This window comes from Colletotrichum fructicola, assembly GCF_000319635.2.
Source record: "Colletotrichum fructicola Nara gc5 chromosome Unknown KSG_Nara_v1_contig02, whole genome shotgun sequence".
Classification (NCBI taxonomy): Eukaryota; Fungi; Ascomycota; class Sordariomycetes; order Glomerellales; family Glomerellaceae; genus Colletotrichum; species Colletotrichum fructicola.
Window position 1 is genome coordinate 5,240,075 of NW_027094052.1, and position 14,996 is coordinate 5,255,070.

The 14,996-nt window shown below is 50.4% G+C and overlaps 5 protein-coding genes across 5 annotated transcripts; 2 read left to right on the top strand and 3 right to left on the bottom strand.

Moving 5' to 3' along the window:
* Positions 1-600: 600 nt before the first annotated feature.
* Positions 601-2,160, top strand: CGGC5_v004223 (Sphingosine N-acyltransferase-like protein FUM18; the record flags this gene model as incomplete). The annotated part of the gene is made up of 4 exons (XM_032024818.1): positions 601-742; positions 840-1,153; positions 1,213-1,500; positions 1,555-2,160. 4 exons carry the CDS (start codon positions 601-603, stop codon positions 2,158-2,160), a joined length of 1,350 nt encoding a protein of 449 aa, XP_031878603.1.
* A 3,616-nt stretch (positions 2,161-5,776) lies between these two features.
* Positions 5,777-8,165, bottom strand: CGGC5_v004224 (putative glutamate carboxypeptidase; the record flags this gene model as incomplete). Its single annotated transcript, XM_066151248.1, has 5 exons — positions 5,777-5,941; positions 6,084-6,688; positions 6,741-6,838; positions 6,907-7,105; positions 7,262-8,165. The coding sequence occupies 5 exons, from the start codon at positions 8,163-8,165 to the stop codon at positions 5,777-5,779; spliced, it is 1,971 nt and encodes a 656-aa protein (XP_066009454.1).
* A 258-nt stretch (positions 8,166-8,423) lies between these two features.
* On the bottom strand, positions 8,424-9,641 carry yodQ (putative metallohydrolase YodQ; the record flags this gene model as incomplete). The annotated part of the gene is made up of 1 exon (XM_032024816.1): positions 8,424-9,641. One exon carries the CDS (start codon positions 9,639-9,641, stop codon positions 8,424-8,426), a length of 1,218 nt encoding a protein of 405 aa, XP_031878578.1.
* A 900-nt stretch (positions 9,642-10,541) lies between these two features.
* Positions 10,542-12,272, top strand: DAL5-0 (Allantoate permease; the record flags this gene model as incomplete). Its single annotated transcript, XM_032024814.1, has 4 exons — positions 10,542-10,852; positions 10,909-11,013; positions 11,105-11,870; positions 11,925-12,272. 4 exons carry the CDS (start codon positions 10,542-10,544, stop codon positions 12,270-12,272), a joined length of 1,530 nt encoding a protein of 509 aa, XP_031878586.1.
* A 146-nt stretch (positions 12,273-12,418) lies between these two features.
* CGGC5_v004227 (Lactose permease) lies at positions 12,419-14,366 on the bottom strand (the record flags this gene model as incomplete). The annotated part of the gene is made up of 7 exons (XM_032024813.2): positions 12,419-12,619; positions 12,684-13,114; positions 13,173-13,423; positions 13,484-13,635; positions 13,701-13,967; positions 14,024-14,136; positions 14,189-14,366. 7 exons carry the CDS (start codon positions 14,364-14,366, stop codon positions 12,419-12,421), a joined length of 1,593 nt encoding a protein of 530 aa, XP_031878541.2.
* Between the last annotated feature and the right edge of the window lie 630 nt (positions 14,367-14,996).

Genomic DNA, 14,996 nt, shown 5'->3' on the forward strand with positions numbered 1-14,996 from the left:
GGGACATTACTGGTAATGGCGGTTAAGATGAATACTCCATCTGTTAGCAGCTTGACAGTTGTTGCAGGGATGACATGATCCTTGCAGCTGAGGACCCCCGAGACTTGCATGCCTACTTACGGCTAGCAGGCGCAGAGCAAACCTGTGCTGCTATTGTCGTCAGATTCCGTTGCTTATCGACTGGCGGTGCTTGACTTCAGATGAGTATCGTCGAGAACGTTAGGCGAGCCCTTTGGTCTGATTCGAAGTCTCCCGAGTTACTCAGGCTGCCCCTGAGTAATCCACAGAGCGACATGTTATGAGCGGGCAGGCAATCTTAGATAGTCTCTTTTCAATATCGCCCCCCTGTATATCCATCCCGCTCCTTGTCTCAAGGGTCCAAATGCTCAGCTGAGCCTGGCCCTGCTCCTTGTTGGGGCTTTCTGAAGCGCATGACCTTTTAAGCGACATGCGGCGCAGAGCTTTCCTCGACAACCCGATCGGCTATCATACGCATTTTCTTCTGTGCATACCCGTATGCTTCTTTTCACCTGGCTATCACCGACTCATCGTAGAACCTGTCGTTGCCTTGGATGAGTGAACCTGTGTGGCCGAAGGAACATGGGCGATTCGAACGATGTCGCGCACCTGGACCGCGCGTCTGTTGAGCTGAGATTTAAGAAGACGAAGATCAGGAAGCCGAAGAGGAAAGACGGAGGGCGATTGGATGAAATGGCTCAATGTTTGCTTGAACATCAGACCGGTATGTAAGAAAGTGCTGAATATGTCTCTAGTTGCAGATATTATCTCCCAATGCCGCACCCTGAGCCATGCAATGCTGACATCCGTCCCATGAACAGGCCTTGCGTTTCACACCGTCTGGCCCCTTCTTCTTGCGTACATCTTTGTCCCTGCGGCCCGTCCGTTCACGTCGAAGTTCTTTGAGCTTTCTTACTACAACCCAAACACAGGCAAATATGGCGCCGGCCATAACGATCTCTGCTTCGTCGCTCTCTGTGTGGTGCTCTGCATCGGTATCCGCGCGTCCTTGATACACCATGTCCTCTCACCCCTTGGCAAGCACTGGGGTATCAAGAAGGAGAAAGATGAGACGCGATTCGCGGAACAAGGCTGGATGCTGACCTACTATGTGGTTTTCTGGCCTCTGGGAATGGTAATTCTGACACCGAGCATCAACCGACCACAAAACTCATGAAACTGACTGGCTCTTAGTACCTCTACTGCAAATCACCTTATTACCTCAATATGAAGGAGTTGTGGTCCAACTGGCCTCAGAGAGAGCTCGATGGGCTTATGAAGATATACATACTGGCTCAATGGGCGTACTGGGCCCAGCAGGTCATTTCCGTCAATATTGAGGAAAAGCGTAAGGACTACGTGGAAATGCTGGTCCACCATGCAATCACGCTGTCTCTCATTGCCGCAAGCTATGCATATCATCAGACACGAGTCGGCCATTTGATCTTGGTACTGATGGATGTGATTGAGTTGATCTTCCCTGTGAGTTTAGTCATACGAAAACGCTGCAGAGGATTCTTGCTAAGAATACAACAGCTGGCGAAGTGTCTCAAGTACATCGGCTTCAAAAAGGTCTGCGACGTGGTCTTCGGGGTTTTCTTGTTTGTCTGGGTCTTCACCCGGCACGTTTTCTACCTCATGGTATGTTGGAGTGTCTACTACGACCTACCCAAAGCCGTAGAGATGCCGTGTTTCCGGGGCGCACCTGGCGAAATCGAGAGCCCATTTCCTGCACCAACAGAAGGCTGGTCGCATCTTCTGGAGCCACTTAAAGACCCAACAGGAACTGTGTGCTTTACTGACGGCGTCCGCCGAGGCTTCTTGACGTTTCTGCTGGCCCTCGAGGTGGTCATTTGCGCATGGTCTTTCTTCATCATCCGGGTCACGGTGCGCGTTCTCAAGGGCGCCTCGGCTGAAGACGTCAGGAGTGACATGGAGGAGGCTGAGGAAACGGAGATCGAGTACGAGGTGGTGGAGGCTGTTGAGAAGGAATTGGGCGTTGAATCCATCGATCTTAAAGCATGGGAGCGTCGCAACGCCAAAAAGGATACGGGCTCGAAAGCGACTAGCGTCAGGCTTCGCAGCCACAGTGACCGGAAGGACTTCCTGAACAGGATTGGTTGCGAGAAGCAGATTGATTGAGAAACATGAACGGGATACCAGCTAACGACTCTTGTGGATACTTCATCCGGGGAGATTGTTGTTCGAAAAAGTAAGGTATCACGACTAAAGAGGTTCTTGCAACCACCACAAGAGTCCAAGATGAGTCGTCAACGCGACTACCGACGAGATTTTGTCTTGCATTCACGAGCCATCTCAACGTTTTTTTACTACATCTGCAGCACAGATCAGCTCATACTCCAATTTCAACATGCACGATTGACGCAAGGGGAATGAGACATCTTGACCGCACGCTTTTCTCGTCGTTTGCAACCCTATCAACCACTAAATTTGGCGGAGGGAACAAAGTTGCATCAAATCTGTCAAAGCAGTACTACGCGGGGCTGGGAATCTCTTCCGCGTCGGCCAAGAAGAATTTTAACGACGCTTTGTTCATATTTGGACCCATACTTTAGTAGCAGAAGCCGATCTAGGCTGCTAGATGTTGACTTTGACTCTCAACTCCGTAGACCGGCTCACAGTGATCTTGAGTTGGAAAGGCAACAACGTCTGCTGGCAACGAAAAGTCTTAGAAGGGGCTTAATGGGGCAATTTTGACTTGGTACATAACTCTGGATATGATGACACAAATACGTTGACCCTTAATGTTCACGTCGGGCTTATTTGAATGAAGATGTGCAGCTTATAAATCCAATGACCACTCTACAACTACAGTCCGCCCTGGGTCCACATTCAAGCCGCTTGAAAAGAGGTGTTGCGAAGGAATCGAAAGACATGACCGAAGCCTAGACACCATGTTCTTCGGAGATGGACTAGTTTCTCAGCCATACATAATAGCAGGGCAAGATTTCTAAGCTCCGCTTGGAATGCAAATGGACTATTAACATTTCGTAGGTGTTGTGTTCATTGGGAGGACTAAGAATGGATGCACTCGATTAAACGGTGCTGATGAGCGAGCACATCTGCCAAAATGACGTGGACAGAGTAATTCATAGCTACAGGCGTGTCTCTTGGTCTTGAATGTACCTACCTAGGTATGTAGTCAATTTCAGGACAAGGACGGCTGACACCAAATAGGTAGCAGCAAATATTCTCCTATCTTTCGTCGTGTACCCGTTATCGATGTAATTCCCCATGCTTTCTGTCATCTCTGTACTCTGAATTTCTTGTTGGCTTATTTCGCGGAGAGGACTGGGCTGACCAACCAGAACAGAATTCGGCCGAGTCTGGTGCCATGCAGTCATCAACGAATGCCAACCACAGCAATTGACTTAGGTACACCCGGCTTGGTAAGCACTAGTGATCTGTCTGCTTCCACCTGGCCTCAACTTTGGATTATATGCCTGAAGCTCTATTTAAGGTAATTCGCAGCCCCAACTGGTATTTGGTTAGAACCCCCCCTTCTGGCACCTGTGGACGTGGACCTCATAGATAGCAATCTACCAAGCTACAAGACTACGCACAATTCAAGAGGCTCTACATCGAAGAAACTCTACGTCGCAGCTACAAATTCTTTCATGATGGCGTATTGCGATTTTTGTGCAAAGCTCACTGTTGAATATCTTTTCTACCAGGATATCAAATTCCACCACGATCTTAAATCCCTCAAGGAGAGCGCCGAAACAGGCTGTGATTTCTGTGGTCTTTGTTGGGTCAGTATTAAGGCCAAATGCATGCCTCAGTATCTTACTGAGCTCCTCAACGGAGAAAGACCAAGCTCACTTGATGGAGACCAGCCATGGTATCCCAGCATCTGGCTTCATGGTCAAATCGTACCTGTTGCATCGGATAGTTCAGATGGCGTTTGGATCACTTGCGGACGAAGTCGGACATCGGTCGACTTGGGTTTGTCAGAAACCAACCCTCCCGGATCCCCACTAAGCATCAAGCTATCGTCTTACGCGTGAGTGTGCAAGATTCGAGCCCCATTCAACAAACACTATGTAGAGTCTCATCAGGCTGATAGATGCAAGTATTGATGGATCTGCCGCTGCCTCGATATATCCCGAACGATGCATCGCTACAGACCCCGACCCCGACCTGTACATCTCGTTCACTCTTTCCCGGCTAAAAGACTGCCGCGAGAAACACGCTCGCTGTGCAAGACCACATTCACTACAGATGCCCACACGTGTTATTGAAGTTGGAACGGACCGTAAATCCAGGCTTCGGGTTACAAATGGTCTTTGCGAACCATATGTGGCGCTATCTTATTGCTGGGGACCCTCGACAGATACTGTCAAATTGACGCACGACACTTACGATGATTTCATCATCGAACTCCCGGAGCAGAGCCTAACAAAATCTCACCAAGAAATCATTCAGTTTACTCGGGCCCTTGGATTTAAATACTTGTGGGTTGATGCCCTCTGTATTATCCAGGGTGACGAAGACGACTGGGCTTTTGAGTCCAGGCGTATGGAACATGTCTACGGCAACGCGGCTCTGACAGTGGTGGCCGCACGCTCTCCGGACTCCCGTGAAGGCTTCATAAAGCCTCTAGCTGGGATGAAGCGGCAGCCATGTCCGATTCCCCTATCGCCTTCAAGTGAGGATGTTCTCTATATCGATCGGCCTACCAATTTATCCATTGGTCCTACGACCACCCGCGGCTGGTGTTATCAAGAAGAGTTTCTCTCCAAATACACCATTCAATTTGCCGAGGAGCAGATCGTATACAATTGTCGGACGTGGAGCTCTTGGGAAGACGGTACGACTAAAGTCTGGGGCTCGCCCGGCATGCCGTCCCCTCCAGTCTTCCCATCCACGGCCAAAGATGTGAACATACGGAGGGAGCAAACGCTTACCATGTGGTATGCACAGATCGATAGGTTCACACTGCGCACTTTATCCAATCCCCACGACGTTTTTGCCGCCATAGCCTCCATCGCCAAGCTCGCTGTTGGCGTTCTTGGCTCTCATTATGTTGCTGGACTGTGGGAAGATGATATTGCCAGAGGCCTTCTTTGGAAACCGCGTCATCACGTACACCAAGGCTTTCGTATTCCTCCTGTGCGCCCTCAGCCTACGAGGCTGGCCCCTCCACCGGTCGTACGAGCACCATCATGGTCATGGGCCTCAGTCGAAGGTCCAATACACCACCAACACACAGGCAGGAAATTCAAAGATTTTGAAAAGCCGGGGTTCATCAAGATTAAGCCCGATCTGGAAAATGATAGATGGACAGTCGATGCTTATTGCAATACGGCTACTCTGCACATGCCACACTGCGAGCTTAGTCTGATTGGACATGTTGCCAAAGCATTGGTTATGAACACACCGACGGCTGACTATGTTTCAAGCAAACAACGAAACTGGTGGAAGTACTGGTGGAAGAACAAGGCTAAACATTACGGGGTTCTGCTCGCTGACGCTGAAGAGACATGCGCAGATGACAGCACCTTGGCTGACAAAGTAATCGCCATCGGTATGTTTGATGTGCCCGACGAGGCAACCCAGGAGGTTTGGTGTCTGAATATCATAGAGAGGGAAGGTTTGATGTTAGTCAAACAGGGAGAGAAGTGGCGGCGCATTGGTTGGTTTGCACTGGAAAGGGTATCATGGTTTGATGTCCGTCATGAAAGTCAGATTAGGCTGGTATGAAACCATAGCGGAATGCGTACTATCATGTACATTTTCATACTCCAGTTTTAATCAAGAGAAGTCTTGTGACTCTCTCAATAGCTTCAACAATCTTCGCGATCCACTCGATCGCACCTTTCATGTCTTCAGCCTCCATGCATTCCACGACCCCGGGGAAGATGACTCCATCGTATCCATACCAAAGTCCTGGAGCAAAGATCTGATGAATTCAATGTCAGCGACCTGCTGTTTGATCTAGTAAGAATGGTACTTGCCATATGTCGATACCACTCCCTCCCTGGCAACCCTTCGCCTTTTGGCAGTAAGAAATGACGCTCAAGGTTGAGATACTTTGTATTTACGCCGCTATCGGGTTGCAAGCTCGTTGGAGAAGCTTTGGTGTTTGATCTCGTGTCCACTTCGAGAGCAGCAGCATGAAATCGACTGATCACTCTGTCAAGGGCCGAAAGGTCAAGCAAACTCCCGTATTTGGTCTCCAGTTGTTTTGAGTGGTGCGCAAGAATCTTTGGATACTCCACAGCCTCAAATAAGATGCTTCCAGTACCAGCGAGCCGAATAGTGAGAAGTCCCCATAGTTGAGCCATGGCAAGATGCTTCTTGAAGCCCACATCACCAAACTTCTCAACCCAGTAGAAGCTGTCATAGTTGGAGTGATAAGGGTAAACTCCTTGACCCTGGCGATTGAACAGTAGGTCGACGGAGGGAATGCCAAGATGGTTGAAGAAAACTGTGTAGTCGCTCCCGGTCCCCATGAGGTCAAGCACTGGGGTCGGACGCCCAGGGTCGGTCCGACGTTGATCACCAAGCCAGTCATCGTATACAGTCTTGCCTTCGTGGATTGGCGACCGGATCAATTGGGTAACATCCCTAAGGACGCTGGCCAACAGGGGGCTACCTGTGACGCCGAGTACTTGGCCGCCATTTGTAGCCTCATCGACGTTAAGGTCTGGACAAGAGTCAGTCGTAATATCTGAGTGATTAACGGTTCCTAGACTTACATGCGACGCAGTTCTTGCTTAATTCTTGTTGATGATGCTCACCCCATTCGGTGGAACCCACCAAGCCGTACTCTTCATTATCCCAATTTGCCAGTATTCTACATCCGTATTAGCTGCCAGATTCAGCAGAAATGGTGAGTTACTATTCCATTTTCTGAACACTTACATCTTGCGATACGGTTTCCAACCACTCTGACACAGCCCACCCAAAGCGCGGGCAACCTCGTTCATAGCGGCTGTCCCACTCACAGGGTCGATCGCACCGCAACACCAGGAATCGTGGTGGTTCCCTAGAACAATGCTTTCATCTGTCATTCCTCGGATGGTACCTATGACATTATAGATCGGAGCGTATTTGTAAGTCCCTATTCAATATAGATCAGTATTATTGATCCTTGCGGCTCCAGTGATTATGCATTGACAAATTGCTAGAAGCATCGTGAAGGGTCGGAGTAAACTCGAATGCGCATCAAGCGGGATGAACGTAAGGCTGACCATCTCAGACAGGAAAGGAAACTTACCATGGTTGGCTAATGAGACTCGCACTTTGCTTGGTCCAGTAAAGTAGTCGATGTCAGCAAGGCACCCTTTCCAATCACTCCCTTCGCCGCCCATGGAAAAGGGACTCAGACCCTGTCCGTTCAAGGCCTTCAAGAATGGAACAGCATCGGCATAGGATATCGGAAGGGATGGTATTTTCGGTTTGGCGTGTCCAGGATCTTGACGTTCGACATCATTTCCAGGCAAGCTTGGGTACCCAGGGGTCGTAGGGTCTCCAACAGCTATCGAGAAAAAGTCGACGCTTCCTCTCTGAATAGACTTGGGGTGCCTAGCTGGTCCATGTGGAAAAGACTTGTAGCCATTGGCCTCGGTGTACTGCCCGTCCTCTTGTGGATCGTTGTACAATACAACAGCAGCAGCGCCGTACTGCTCTGCTGCCCGAACCTTCAAGCCTCTGAAGACTTTGGCGTACTTGCAGATGACAATCTTCCCCTTGACTGAGATTCCCTTTGACTCAAGAAGCTCAAAGTCTCTCAACTCGCCAAAGTTTGCGTAAACTAACTCAGCGCAGGCCTCGCCATTGGCACTGAAGCCGTGAAATGCCGGGAGACCATTCTTGGGTGATGACGTGGGATCTTCAGGAACCTCGTCTTCTGTCAATGAAGCTTCGAATGCTACTTCTCCGTCAGAGTCGAGGAGTTGCAGTCTTTGTGACACGGGAAAGTTTTGAAGCACATCGTATTGTTCCAGTTCCGTGGGAATGCCGTATGATCTCCAAAGATCTCGGATGCGTGTGGCGTGGGCCAGATCGCCGGCGAGATGGGGTTTTGCGCTGTATTCTTTGGACCAATGACGCAGGTTGGCTGTTGTAGGTGTCTCCAGCATTAGCCGTTCTGCCTCTTGTTGAGTCACCTTGATCTCCATGGTTGGTGTTCACGTTATGGGAAACGATAAATCCCCGCATGGGGAAACGCGACGTTCAAAGGTCGTCCATAGTCAGCTCTATATGTAAGGAATCTGCTTGTAGCAGTCTAATTCCTGCCCCACCAAACGCGGGGACCTCGGAGACCCAGTCAGAGATAAGAGAAACAGGTGCTCCGGTGACTTGGGACAGCTTGAAATGTGTACATAATGAGATGATGAATATCGGGAATTGTCTTGGTTCAATTTGTCTTCTGCATTTTAACCACATATATCTACGATCAACCGCATAAACATTTGGATGCAATCAATGTAGTCCACAATGTCGACCTTTTCGTCAGGCCGGGTGTTGTACTTTCCTCCGGGACCACAGACTATTCCCTCCATACCTAGAGTTTTGAAGAGATGCCCGGCGTCAGACCCGTAGAAACAAGTTGGCGCAAGAACACCAGTTGGTTGCTCTTGATTCCGAATTTCACGGTATGCCTTATTCAAAGACGTCACAATGCGCGACTTGGGTGAAACCTCGAACGCAGGCATCGTCGGCTCAAATCTTTGGCTGACCGTCGCCGACATCCCGGGATATTTCTCAATGATCTTTTCGACCAGTTCCCGGATGTCAGTCATTACGCCGTCTTGGGTTTGACTGGGAGCATATCTCGCGCTCCCGGCAAGCCTGCAAACGTCCGCAACTTGAGCCGGCCGCCATTCAACCAAGTCCTTGCCAAGAGCGCCATGAACAACGCCCACTGAACACCGGTTGCATTTCTCATGCTCGCTGCTCTTTGCCCCGCGGAACTTCATCTTGTCCATTTGCAAGATCAGCTCGCATCCAGCCAGAATGGCGTCGGAAGCCTCCTCTTTCGCGGACATGTGTCGCGTAACCCCGATGATTTCGATCTCAAAGACCAATGCTTCTGCATGCATGGTCACAGCTTTGATGTCTGAAGGCTCACAGTTGACGAAGTAGTCAGCCCCTTGCACCCGACCCTGATCAATCAGAGCCATGGTGCCGACGCCTCCTTGGAGCTCTCCCACAACATAGGTCAAGACCACGTCGCCTTTTGGTCGCCATCCGCTTTGAAGAAGCGCTTCAACGGCACAAAAGTAGGCCGCACAGCCTGACTTCATGTTGCTGACTCCAATGCCGTAAATGAATTCTTCGTCGATTTTGCCTTCCCAGGGGTCCACCGTCCATCCTTCAGAGACAGGGTTCGTGTCCAGATGACCATTGAAAAGTAAGGTCTTGGGTGTTTGTGAACCTCCAGCAACTCCTTTTCCTTTCCAAATTCCAACAGCATTTTGTCTCCGGCCTTCGTCGAAAGGAAAGACATCTGCTTCCAGGCCGATGCTTTTCATCTGGTCGGCCATGAATCTTGTTGCCTCCAGTTCTCCATCAGTCTGAGAGTAACTCTTGATCTGGATGAGCCTGGAAAGAAGGTCGAGACAATGCTCTTGGTCGATCTCCGGCACTTGCATCTTGGTATTTCGTCGTAATTCTTGATGTTGCCCTAGGTCTCGTGGTGTTGTAACGGGTTGCACTTTTGCTAATCAACCAGCAATGGTTAGTCAACAGACTTTCGTCCAAAGCTTCGAACTGCTGTCTTTCTGTTCGTACGAACTGTAAGATTCGATGATGTTTGCGCATTACGAATCGCCGCGATAAGCCGGATATCGGTAACCGCCGAATCCACCGCAGATCGCTGTGGTTCCCCGAGGATAACTCTAACAACCCCGGACCTGGGGTTGGCTAGCGCGACTCTATTGGCGATGCTCTTATCAGGGAAAACAAAAGTCTGTAGGATCTTAGAGCTGGTCAATCCTTCTCTACTGTCCAATGAAGGTGTCAAGTAGCCTAGGCCCCCGGAAGTCGATGTGGGACTCGAACATTCAGTCATGGAAGGTCCACGCCGTAACTACTATTAGCTTTGATCTTGTAACAGGTTATTTAATTGTATGCAGATCGGGGTGGGTTTCCGTCAACACAGTCTAGCTGTGATTGAGTACAGTCTTATCAAGCGAGACTGTATGCGAATCTGCCGACGTCGTCGGACCGGCTCCGATAACCCGGAAGAAGGATTAAATCCCTAGTTGCCACAAGATAAGCACCGCCAAAATGCTGACTCTAATTGATCTAATTGACGGAGTCTGCAGTTTATCTCCGCACACAGCACCACAATTGATACGCAGTTCGGCACCTATGATCCGAGTGCAAATGGGACTCGAATGATGCCGCATATCTACTACTGGGATCCTTGTTTGGGGAGAAAGGGAAACCGTTGAATATGTATGTGAACCAATTTTCGATCACGAGCAGCGAAAGGAAAGCGCACGACTCTGCGCCAGAACAATTTCTTGCCGACACGGCCACCAGCAACGATGAAGGACAATATCGAGGCGGCCCCAGAGGCACGAGACTCCGTTCTGGAGGAAAAGGGTGTTTTGAAGGATCAGAAGGCCGACGAGGGCTACGAAATTTTCGAAGAGGGCGTTTCGCAGTCGATTCCACAGGATGTCGCCGATGCAGTACGACGCAAGATCGACATGCATCTGCTGGTGCTCATGTGCGCACTTTATGGCCTCAACTACGTCGACAAAGTCGCCATGGGATGGGCAGTTCTTTTCAACTTCAGAAAGGATCTTGGGCTTGTTGGTGACGAATACTCGTGGGCCAGTTCCATGTTCTACTTGTGAGTTCCTCGAAAGTCTAGGTTGCTAGAGGAGCCGCAGCTGACGTCTTTACCAGCGGCTATCTTGCTGCCCAGTATCCTGCCAACTATTTGCTGCAGCGTTGCAAGACTGTCCAGATTCTGTCTGGAGCAGTCATTGCTTGGGGAATCTTGATGCTCGCGTGAGTGAAGATCTGCACCTTGTTGCGAATCATCTCCGTTCTCTGCACTGCAGTTAACCTCATTATGCACATTATCTAATCAGGATCCAAGGCATCTGGGTTTGCGAAACTTCGCCGGACTCATGGTGGTGCGCTTCCTCCTCGGCGTCACGGAAAGTGTGGTCACCCCTGGATTCGTCTTGTACACCTCCATCTGGTACACCAGAAAGGAGCAAGTTCTCAGAACGATGCTGTGGGCCGCAATGCAGGGCGCCTTCTCCATCGTCTGCAGCTTGCTATCGTACGGCCTGGGCCACATCACAAACACGGCCCTCAAGCCGTGGATGTACATCTTCCTCGTTCTCGGGATCCTCAGCATTATTGTCGGAGTCCTCTGGCTTCTGTTCATGCCCGAGACGCCCAACAAAGCGCGCTTCCTTACTCATGAGGAGCAGGTCATCGCTGTCCAACGCGTAGCCCAGAATATGACCGGTATCAAGGGCTATGAGTGGAAGTACTACCAAATGTGGCACGCCCTGATTGACGTCAAGACATGGCTCATCTTGGCGTTCGTTCTCTTCACCCAGCTTCCCAACGGCGGTCTGACGTCGTTCGGAAGTCTCGTTATTTCGGGCTTCGGTTTCGACTCTTTCAGGACTCTCTTGATCGGTCTTCCATCTTCCGTGGTTAGTGCTGGTAGCATGATCGTGTGGGGCACGATTTCCATCAAGTACGGAAACTTGCGAACTTGGGGCATGATCGTTCCTCTTCTTCCCGCGATCGCTGGCATTGCCGCAGTCTATGGAACTATGGACACGGGGGCGAACAAGTATGGCCGCGTGGTGGCTTACTGGCTGATCAACTCTTATGCAGTGACGGTAAGTCAGCTTGGAGCATGCGTTGACGGAAGGACTGTGCTAATTTGTCTGCAGTGGCCATTCATCCTCACGATCGTCGGACAGAATATCGCGGGGCACACGAAGCGTGCCTTCACCAACACGCTGCTTCTCATGGTCTTCGCTGCCGGAAACATCGCTGGACCGTTCTTCTTCCGCAGCCAGGACGCACCGAAGTATGTCCTGGCCATCGCCATCATTTTGGTGTGCTTCTGTGCGGCTCTCTTGACGGCTGTTGTTCTGAGGTTTTACATGACGTGGGAGAACAGACGGCGGGACAAGAAGTATGGAGGTGTCGATGGAGCTCAGCGTGTAGACGGAGTCAGACTCGGAATGCATGACAAGACCGATCTGGAGAACCCTGACTTCAGATATGTTCTCTGAATGATTGAAAGTGTCTGTCCACGGCTTCCGATCGCTACTATGAATATAACTCTGATAATCTTATTAATATTTGAGAGCAAATTACTTCACTAAGACTTTCTATTGTTTTTGTGCAATCGCTTTCCGCATGGATTCTTTTCCAAAGCCTAAGCGGGCCCTGCACCTTCCCTCATGATCTGTGTCTGCCGCTTCTTCGCCTGCAGAGATGCATCCCTTGGATTTTTAGCTTCAAATATCTCGTCCAACTCTTCCAGCGTGAAGCCTTTAGTTTCAACGAAGAAGAAGTACATGAAGGCGATTTCGAAACTATCCCACGCCACAAAGAAGACGTAGAACCAGTAGCCAATCTGTTCAGATACGTCAGCATCTCACTCGATTACCCCCAATCATGAAAGGGTTAGGAAGACTCACGCTGGAGAGAGCAATCGGTCCAACAAACGTGTTGAGAAAACCGGCAGCGCCAGCCGTTAGCTTGAATGTGCCCATTGCCTTGGCTCGCATCTTGTTGCTGACCACTTCAGCCGGGTAGATGGGCTGCATGGGCGTGAAACCCGCGGAGAAGACGGCGCCGAAGACGAAAATGAAGACGATGCTGACGGTGGATGCAGTTGTGTTGCCATAATCAGTGTAGCCGGCGGAGCAGCCAGCAACAATGGCCAAACAGACGGTCATGCCTGCGGTGGTGGTGATAAGCATCTTTCGGCGGCCGACAACGTCATGCAAACGAGATCCAGCGGTGGAGAAGACCCATCCAATGACGGAGTACACGATGTTCAAAATCAGCTTTGTGTTGGTATCGGTGATACCCACGCCGGAAAGCATGATCGGGAGATAATACGAGACTAAAAGAGGCCGGGTATCAGCTTTGATCATCTTCAAGGGTAAGGTTCATGGGCTTACTGATGTTATTTCCGCTGAATTGCCCAAACCATGAGAACGCAACGTTGAGCATCAGTCGGTACCGGCTGGAGCGAGTCTCGACAAGAACCCTCAGATCGAATAGGTCCCTCCATGATGGAACGTGTGCCGGGTCAACTGAGTTGATCATCTCTTTCATTTGCAAGTCGACGAGAGGGTGGTCGAGATCACCATTGGTGTGGTAGGTCGCGATGATGTTCTTCGCTTCGTCATGGCGATCCTTCGCAACAAGCCTGCCCATGTTAGAAAAACCGCTGTATAAGGCGGAGGAAAGAGCAAGGATCGATACTTACCAACGCGGAGACTCCGGGAAGAATTTGATCAGCAGACAGACCAGTCCAGGACAGACCATCTGCAGCCAAAGCGGAATTCTCCAATCCAAGTCCCTCTTGTCGCCAAGGTGCAAGTGGCATGCGTAGACTGCTGACGTCGCCAAGATCGAGCCCTGTAATGTCGTACATTAGGGCCAACCATCTTTTGACTACCATCTCTTATGAAGAGTCTACGTACCACGTTGTAGAAGGTGTTGTACATGCCCGCGATCGTACCTCGGTACGCGGCAGGGGAGATCTCGACCAGATACAGAGGCGCTGAGGTATGGGCGCAGGTTGCTGCGAAAGACAAGATGAACCGACCGCCGATGAACATGGGAAGACTGGTGGCTAAGGAAGTCACGATGGTTCCAATGCAAACTCCCAAGCAGCCAAAGAAGATGTGCCATGTTCTGCCGTACCAGTCTGCCATCCAGATGAAGAGGGCGCCGCACATCTGGCCGACCTGTGATCAAACGTTAGACTACCTGCGTACTGGAAGACATCACCAATCATACGTACCTGGAAGATAGCAAAGACTATGCCCGTGCTTGTGTTGCCATTGGAAGGTAATCCGAAATACGCGGTGTAGTTGGGCAGTGCGTTGATGGAACCCATCAGAGAACTGTCAAAACCTTCGAAAAGTTGTCAGTAATGTAGGTTTAAATTTCACGTAGCTCCACATACCGTTCATGGTTGAACAGAGGAACACCATTGAGGCCAGAAGATACAGCTTCATGTATCCAGGTCCTCGAGGATCAGGTTTTTGCGTCGCCATGATGGCCGCGTATGTGTCGGCGCCCGTGTCCGCATCGTCAATATGCTTGAGGACAGCGTCGTCCTTTGCCCGATCTCGGTCCATCATGCTCAGCTACGAAATCGACCGCCGTTCTTCAATCCGTCAATTGACTTGAATAACGGAAGAAAAGATACAAACTTTTCCGAGGACGGGAAGCCAGACAACGGAAGTTGGAATCGAACGCATTTGCCCTCGACACTGGCGCATGGGTGCTTCAAAAATTGGGACGCGACTCCTCTAAATAGGCCCAGGTGTTTGGAACCATCTCCGGCCAATTCCGCCCCCAGCTGGCTCCCTGTAAGAAGTTGGGGCCCCAGATTTGCATCCCCGGAGACTCTCCGGTGCGCGTGCGACTCAGTCCCACACGGGTTTATAAATCCTCGCTCTGTTTGAGGGGAACTACGGGGCTGTGGTCTATCGCACCACTTGGTTTCAGTCTAAACTAGCCGTTTTCTGGGTGGTGAGCCAACCATGCAGCTGTGGATATGGGCCTTTGCCATTCATTTGAGCTCCATTGAGATCATGTGGAACTTGAGCCTCCAAAGTGGCGAGTTGTTTGGTATGATTTTCTGAGAACTTGGCCTGTTGTTGCTGAGGTCGTATGCAGGCCTCCAGCCCTTATTCACCTTGCATCTGTTGCGATATGGCGACATGCATCATTTGTTTGATTTCTTTATTCTGTAGGTACCAGTTGAG